Source organism: Nelumbo lutea, chromosome 8, assembly GCF_056320005.1.
Source record: "Nelumbo lutea isolate HS-2025 chromosome 8, American lotus-T2T, whole genome shotgun sequence".
In the NCBI taxonomy this organism is placed as follows: Eukaryota; Viridiplantae; Streptophyta; class Magnoliopsida; order Proteales; family Nelumbonaceae; genus Nelumbo; species Nelumbo lutea.
In genome coordinates, this window is record NC_142691.1 from 35,833,387 (window position 1) to 35,842,429 (window position 9,043).

The 9,043-nt window shown below is 37.5% G+C and overlaps 1 protein-coding gene across 4 annotated transcripts in view; it reads left to right on the forward strand.

Moving 5' to 3' along the window:
• The window catches only part of LOC148843812 (uncharacterized), a 68,770-nt gene extending 64,953 nt beyond the window's left edge, over positions 1-3,817 (forward strand). For 3 of the 4 annotated variants that reach the window (XM_088959773.1, XM_088959776.1, XM_088959775.1), the window contains exons 14-16: positions 2,495-2,622; positions 3,418-3,582; positions 3,653-3,817. In XM_088959773.1, the coding sequence (XP_088815899.1) occupies positions 2,495-2,622; positions 3,418-3,540 (251 nt within the window). In that variant the 3' untranslated portion in view covers positions 3,541-3,582; positions 3,653-3,817. Of the gene's footprint in view, positions 1-2,494; positions 2,623-3,417; positions 3,587-3,652 lie in introns of all 4 variants that reach the window. The other variant, XM_088959774.1, reaches the window with a different exon arrangement.
• The last annotated feature ends 5,226 nt before the right edge of the window (positions 3,818-9,043 follow it).

Consider the following 9,043-nt stretch of genomic DNA (forward strand, 5'->3'; position numbering starts at 1 on the left):
GGTACTAGACATGGAGAAAAAGGACTTTGTAAACCATCAAACTTAAGAGAAAGGGAAGGCAAAGATTTAAACCATGTTAGGTGCATTGAAGATGAAAATCAAAGAGTCTTGCTAAAAGATGAGGAAATCAAATGGAAATGGAAAAGCTATTTTGAAAATTTATTTAATAAACAATAGGAGAGGGTGCTAATGGGGGAAAATCTAGCAATTCTAGTAGTGTTAGAAATAACATGTACCTTCGCAGAGTTAGGCTTATTGAAGCAAAAGAGGCACTAAATGAGATAAAGGGAAAGGCATTAGGACCCAATGGGATTCCAATAGAAGTGTGGAAAGGTGTGGGAGAGGTATGCTTGTTTTGGCCAACTAAGTTATTTAATAAGATAGCAAAAGAAAAGAAGATGCTTGATGATTGGAGGGGATTAAACTCATGAATCACACTATTAAGCTTTTGGTGAGAATAATTGAACAAAGATTATGACTTGAAACAAGTTTATCAGAGGACCAATTTTCCTTTATTCCAAGGAGATCAACCATGGAAACTTTATTTCTTTTTTGAAACGACTGGTAGAAAATTTTGGAGAGAAGAAAAAAGATCTCTATACGGTATTCATTGACCTAGGGAAGTTATATGATAAAGTTCGTAGAAATATAATATGGTCAGTCTTGGAAAAGAAAGGGGTTCAAAATAAGTATATAGACTTAGGATATGCATGAAGGGGCAAAACCAATGTTAAAAAACTAGTGGGAGAGACTTCAGATTTTACAGTTACAGTGGGTCTTCACCAAGGGTTAGTACTTAGCCCTTATCTATTTGCATTGATCATAGATGAATTGACTAAACATATTCAAGAGGAAGTTTCATGGTGCCTGTTGTTTGCAGGTGAAATTGTTTTAATTGGTGAAACTAAAGAGGGATTTAATGCAAAATTAAGCTTATGGACAACTGTCTTAGAAACTGGAGGTTTTAAAATAAGTAGGACTAAACACAGTATTTGACATGTAGATTTAGTTTTAATAGGAGTGTAAATGATGATACAGTTAGGATTGGAGACCAAGAGATAACTCAATGTGACCATTTTCAGTACCTTGGTTCAATAATTCTTAACAAGGGAGAGATTGAGGAGGATGCCACCCAAAGAATTAAGTAGTATGGGAAAAATGGAGGGGTGTATCTGAACTTTTATGTGATTAACGAATACCACTTGGACTAAAAGAAAAATTCTATAAAACAGTTGTAAGGCCAACTATGTTGTATGGAGCTCAATAGAGTGTTGGGTAGTCAATAAACAAACATGTCTAGAAAATGAGTGTGAGAGAAATGTGAATACTAAGATGGATGAGTGGAAAAACTAGAAAGGATATTATGATGAATGAAGTCATCTGTAGGAGACTAGAATTAGCTCCAATAGGTGACAAAATGAGAGAAAGTAGAGTACGATGATTTGTTCATGTGCATTGAAGACCATCAACAACACCAATTGGAAGAAGTGATTTTTGTTACAAGTTGAAGGAGCTAGAAGGGCTAGGGGTAGACCAAAAAGGACATGGATAGTAGTAAGAAATGATTTAAAAACTAATTATTTAACGGTGGATATGGCTTTAAATAAAACAGATTAGTGAAGCAGGGTTCATGTAGTCGACCCTGTATAGTGGGGATGAGGCATGGATGATGATAATGATCTTTTCTTGTATTATAAGCTGTAAACTATATGATCAGTTAAATTCAAGTTATAATAAGCAATGTGACCACAAAAAAAAAAAATGAATGAAAAGAATATATGATATTAGAGATTTGCTCAAATGTTTTCTATAAAATTTTTTGTATCTTTTATACTTGTGTTTTTCATCTTTTTAAATTTTTATTATTATTTAACTTTGATATCAAGGGCTGATACATTTTGACCTTAAAAGTTGAATTGTTGACTTGCCACTAAACAGGAAAACAACTCTATTATTGGGTTGGTTTGAAATTTGTATTTCATTTCTATCATCAATAAAAATAATTATTTTTTATCATACTTTAATATGGTTAATTAATATAGGATTCATTAAAAGAATGGGAGTTATTAGCCTCAATATAAGACTTAATGAGAGAATTAAATGAGGAGAAATGTAGTAGCTCAAATTACATTTTGTGCCTTCACAATTAGAGAGACCTTCACTGTACACCATTTTGCTTTTATATATTGTATATACATACTGTGGGCGAAAGGGAAGGAAGTTCTATAAATGGTCAATTTAGTTAGGCACTGATTCTAACATTACACATTGAACGGCTACCAGAATAAGTTATGATAACCCTGATGGCTGCACAAATCTGATGTACTAGTGTCAGACACGATACATGTAACATGCCTGATATGACACCGGATAATGCTTGAACACTTAAAGAGTATTTTTTATAGCATTGGTTCACTGATAAAGCTGATTCTGAGATTCCTATTATCCTCTATATTTACCAATGTCAAGGCTTCCTGATCCATGAGCAACACAGGTTGTCCAGTAATTCTTCCAAGAGAAAGTGAGTCTGTACTTTTGGGTGCTGCTATTCTTGGTGCTGTTGCTGCGAAGAAGTACTCTAGTCTCACTGAAGCCATGAAAGCACTAAATGCAGCTGGGCAGGTATGGACTAAAGAACCTGAGCTTGATTTTTTTTTTTCGGTTTTCTTTTTCCTTGCACTAATTGAAATTGCATGGAGCTACCAAAACAATAATTTGAACAGCTAGGTTCTTCGAGCTTTAGTTGGTTCTGGTACTTAAATGTAAACATTCTAGATGTGGCCCAAAAGTTAAAACACTTTTCAATGATCTGAATATGTGCATTTTGCATGGTCTCGTAAAAGATCCATTCTTAGTAGTCACCCATAAAGATTACTAGAGGTACTTCTGTTCGTAGGGAAAACTGCGGCTGTTTGACAAAAACAGCCTGGGTTGTTTGAGAGGTTCCTGCACATGACAATGGGTGTGGTATAAAAGAATAATTGCAACCAATGTTCTTTTACCAAAAAGACATGGATCGAGTGGGGTAATGATAATGCAGAGGATGCTTCCAAACATCCCAAGCTGTTTTGTCCAAGCAGCGAAAGCTTCACCCTGTTGATATGATAACATGGCATTGGTTCATACGGACATTTTCCATCACCAAATATTGAATGTTTTGAGTTTGAAAGATGATGGGGCATGATGAATTCAATTCGCAATAGCTGTATATTTTCAGTGACTATAATTTTCAATAGCCATAAAACTCTGTTCCTGTACCCTCGAACTTTTGGGTTGCGAAAATTTGAGACTCAAAACCTTGATGTGATATTCATTGGTTGCATAACTGATTCTAAGACTACTTTTACCATTCAAAATGGCGAATTTGGATTTGTGATCTAATATATTTTGATTTTTTTTTTAATTTTTTAATTCCAGGTTATCCTTCCTTCTAAAGACCCAAACGTGAAGAAGTACCATGATGCCAAGTATCGGATTTTCCGGGAGCTTTATGAGCAGCAGCTGTCTCATCGTTCAATCATGGATCAAGCATTGTCATAGATCTTGTAGTCCTCCTTATATATATATATATATATATATATATATATATATATATATATATATATATATATATATATATATATATATATATATATATATATATATATATATTTTTTTAGGGGGGTGGGATTAACCACTCTGGTTTGGATGTAGAAACACCTGAAATGATGGTCTTTACTGTTGCCTGTTGGGTATTGTGTGTTGACAAGTGTTGGATAATTGTTATGTAATTGAGAGAATTTTTTAAATGAAAAAATTGCAAAATTATTATCTGTAAGCCTCATCTTGTTTTTCTTTTCTTTTGTGCATTTCTTCGCCTAGTTAATTCCTTACTGAGGACAAAAGATTGAATGATTTGATAGATCATGTTTTACAGTACAGTTGTGCAACTGTACCAAGCAATTTGTCTAATGACGGTCAAAACCCGTTCTGACGTCGCAATACAGCAGCACTGTAGAGATATTTTCTTCCTGTACAGCTTAGCCTTGTGTTGACGATGGGTGCTCCAAGCATTTACCCAAGTAGGGCTTCAAACGGTATCCGATTTTCTAAATTCCAATTCGATACATTTAAAAGGTGATATGAATTGATCCATTTGTAGTTCCACCAAATATAGATATATTCCTGTTGTTTTTTTTTGGTTGAAACGTAGACTCCTATTTGATAGATACAATTCAATTTAAATAAATGATTAGAACTTATATTATGTCTATTAGTGAAGTTAGATTGATATTGTGTTTCTACTAACTACTAGTTAGTCATAGTCATAAACTCATAGGATCAGGTTCCATATTCAATATCAAACTCATTTTAGATCATTTTATACGTAAAATATAATATTTTCATTACTTTAGTTTATTTTATTTATACTATTTAATATTTGTTGGCAATACGAATTTGATTTGAATCCCATATAAATCCAATTCGAGTTCAAATATAAACAAAATAAATTTTCATCTAGCTATATCTGATTCGATTTAATCTATTTGCAGCCTTATTACCAAGGTTTTAGAAGGTAAAGGAAGAGGTGAAGCAGCTGTAATATTTCAGACAATGTCATTTTGAAATATATATTTTTCTTAAAATTTTTGTGTCAATATAATTTATTTCTTTTAGTAGCCATTTTACATACTTTCATTTTATTACATACGTATTCTTTTTAATACGGATCTTATGTTTTGAAACTTTTATTTTGTATTTTTGTCTTATCTTTATAATTTTCTCTATGCATTTAAGAGCCGCTGTAGACCTACAATAGACCCAAAGCCACAATACCAAAGATAAACTCGAAGCCATCGTGAGCCTACGATGAGCACAAAGCCATTACGAGGCTACGATGAGCTTAGAGCCATTGCAAATTTGCGATGAGCTCACATCCATCATGTATTAATGACGAATGAAAGAACATGATGACCGACTAACGTCACTTGTGATAAAATATCCAATAGGATTAAAAAACATGCGATATTAATATTGACATCATCCGTGTCACACCAGTCTAGTAGATTCACAAAAGGAGTAGTATACATGTATTATGAGAATCCTTGGACAAAAGGAAATATCATTCTTGAGATATCTCATAAGACACATGGTGAAACCCTAGAGGTATTCCCTTGATAATTAACACTGAATCAAAGATTTCTTTTTCAAATAGGAATCAAACTCTTTTGGCTCATTCCTTTCGGGACCTTGGGATCTTTCCTTATAAAAGGAGGTTCACTCATAATGAGAGAACATTCTGTTAACCATAGCCTTTAGCCTACCTTTTGCCTTCGAGCCTTCCTTCGTCCTTTAAGGAGACCTCCATATGAAACCTTACCACATTAGAATTAACCTTCCTTCATCCTTTAAGGAGACCTCCGTACATCAGCCGGGCAGGTTGACATCGAGATCCTCTCCAACAAGGTGTACGAGTTCAAGACTCATTTCGACCACATAGAATAGATGCAGGCCGAGATGAGAAGCACCTTGCAGTTACTCCTTTAGAGGTCGTCTGCTACCGAACGTTCCCCTTTCACCCCTGTTGGCCCTTCCACATCAATCCCTGCCATTCACCCTGTTAAACCGAACCCCAGCATGAACAAACACCCTCCTAGGACCAACCCTGTGCCTACACAAGATATGGTACAAAGGACCTATTTTTCCATGCTGAACAGCCCCATGTGACCCCACAAAACAACGCGGCAACAGAGGCACCCATCAGTCGCAATGAATTGAATGAGTAATGTCCAGGGCCTGATGGAGGAGAGCCAAAATAGGGCCCAATCTTTATGTATCCTCCAAAAACCCTACTATGACCGGATCTTGTACAAACCTTATCCCTCTGGCTATGTCCCACCACAATAGAGGCTATAGTATAATGGGTAGAAAGGGAGCCCACAAGAGCATGTGAACAAGTTTAGGGACGCCTTGGGATTGTTTGCCTTGGATGGAGACCTGAAGGTTCGAGAATTCTCCAAATCCTTGATTGGACCTGCATATACTTGGTTCGTTAATATGACTACGAGTAGCATTGGCTAAAAGATTCTTGTCCAAATGGTTTACCCTAGAGCGGAGGTTGACAATGGCGGACTTGCGCAACACAAAGCAACACATAGGGGAGGACCTCTTGGCTTATGTCATGATGTTCTAAAAGTTGACACACTCGGCTTTTGATGAGCATGCTATTAAAAAGAGCTTTGTTGAATAGTGCATGTAAGGGATGCATTCAGTCTACAGGATAGGCATTGAAAATGTTGAAATTGAAACCTTTAGTCAGTTGTGGAAGTGTGTAGAGAGGACGACGCACACTATCAAGAGTACCACACCCTAGTCTACCCTGGCGGCACCATAGTATGGAAGGAATGAAGCGTATGTCATTGATTGAAGGCCTTGAAACACCAGGGGGCCTAACCAGGGGAATAGCCTGCTACCGCCACCCCCTCATCCTTTGGCTTGTAGCAAAGATGAAGTAATAATGATAATGAACAAACTGGTGGAGGATCGTGTTATCAACTTACCACCGCCACCACCAAGAGTCGATCGAGAGAAAAAGAGGCATGGGGGGAGGTGGTGTAATTTTCGCTAGTTGCCAAACCATGATTTAAAAGGAAACCAGCTCTGGTGGAGACCAACCCCCTCCCTTCACACACCCAGGGAGGTAGTAACAACGTGGTAGGAGCACCAGGTCAGGACCACCTCGACATGCTGATCTAGTGGTTCGAACAGGGAGCCAGTGCTGCAACAAGGCGACTCGCCATTAGGGCATTGGTAGAAGCATTCAAAAGGCCACTCGAGCCCCATCGATTGGACAAGTCACATGTAGAGTTCACTCTAGATGACATGCTAGCTACTGACCCCCACCACAACTAGCCCCTATACATAACGACCAAGATAGAGGGCTACAAAATGCAACGATCGATGATCGATCAGGGAAGTTCTGTGAACCTAATCTCTAATCACACATTGAAGCTGATGAACATATAGAAGGAGACCGCCAAGGGATTGCCTATGGAAGTTACATATTTCAATGGTAATGCGTCTATCACAGAGGGGTCCATTGAGTTGTCAGTCGCCATTGGTTTGTTCACCATCAACCAAGAGTTTCCGGTGATCTCGAGGAGGACAGCATACCACGCATTGTTAGGGCACCAATTGATACATGGCCTAGCACTGGTCCCATCTACATACCACTAGTGCATCAAGGCCAAGCATAGGGGCCATGTAGTGAGAATCCCAACGACTGTGTCCTGTTCGATAGAATAGAGAACCACCTTCATGACATGATTTACTAAACAGAGCTAACTGAAGAAGGTGAGCCTAGAGTGGCTAAGGTGGAGAGTGTATAGTTGCCGAACCTAGGAAGATGGCCTCCTTTAGCGCTTGAGAGAAAGAAGCAGTCCAGGTCTGTACGGGTCACCAATGAGAACAGGGAAAGCTATTACATGATCGTGGAGGAATATGAGGATGCCGACACACTGAACACAAAGAAGGTCATCCCCGAGGTATGAATTTATTTATCATATTATATGCCATAGCCACTAAAAGAAAATGTTCACTATAGTTATGTCTCAACAAATAAAGAAATATATGCACATATTCTAAATTTTGGTTCAATCAAAAATATTTACCATACCATCTCCACGAAAGGATATCACGATGATCTCGTTGCAAAAGAACTATGAAAATACAAAATAGGGATCATCAGAATCAAAGGTACGACATAACAAATTTGTAAACACGATTAGCAACAAAGGGAAATGCTAAAATCACTTAAATAATAGGAGCACAACAAGGAAACAATATAGTATTACGATGAAATCCACACACCCCCGAAACATATGCAAGATTCCAATGGTGCTGTGGAAGAACCACTAGAAGAGATCAATATGGCCACAGAAGGAGTGGAGAAAAGGTCGTTATACATTTCAACTAAGCTAGAACTTGAAGAAAAATAAAAATTGTTGGACCTTTTGAAAGATTTCTAGGATGTTTTTGATGGAATGGTTAGGATCCATCATGTGGAATGGCGGAATCATGCTAGATGGCTGGGTGAAATTTCAAAAATTTCCTAATCCTTTCGGGAATCAAATTGCCTATGTTTTCAAAAAATAATATTTTTCAGGATTGGTCTTGCATTGAATTGGACCAAATTTGAAACCAACCAAACATGGATATGTATACTTGAAATGGGTACCACTAAAGAAAGGGCTTCTTGGAAGACAAAAAGAGAAGAAGAGAGAACAAGAGACATAGGTGTTCTAATCTATTTCGTCATCTTCTTCTTTTATCTCTTTATTGAGCATTTCTCCTAATCAAATTAGGAGATTATCCAAATCTAATTTGGATCTAGACTCTATTAAGAGATAAGCATTGCCCTCTTAAGAGGATGGGTTCTCCATACCCATTTCCAAACCTAGATTCGCCCCATGTTACATGACAATTTAAGCTGTCATGTGACAACTTAATTAATCATATTAATTATGGGCCTTAGGCTCATAAGGCTCATGACCCAAGGGCATCCTCATAGACTAAGTCCCATGGTATGGCATGGGAGCCTGTTCTCTTTCCTAGACACCTATAGTGGATACAACCAAATATATATGGACCCTATATATGCACCACACAACATTCAAAATGCCATTCGGGAACTTCTACTACAAGATGATGCCCTTTGGCCTGAAGAATGCTGGAGCCACATACTAGAGAGCAATGACAAGTGTGTTCCATGACATGATTCATAAAGAGAATGAGTGCTATGTAGATGACATAGTGGTGAAAGCAAAGAAAAGAGAAGACCACTTTGACGTATTGAGAAAGGTGTTCACTAGATGTTGGGCCTTCAACCTAAGGCTCAACCCACTGAAATGTGCGTTTGGAGTATGGTCAAGGAAGTTTCTGGGGTATAGAGTTGACCACGTTGGGATCCACCTAGATGAGATAAAGGTGAAAGCAATCATAGACCTACCTTCCCTAAACACCGAGTCACAACTCAAAACCATCATAGGGAAAGTCTCCTACCTTA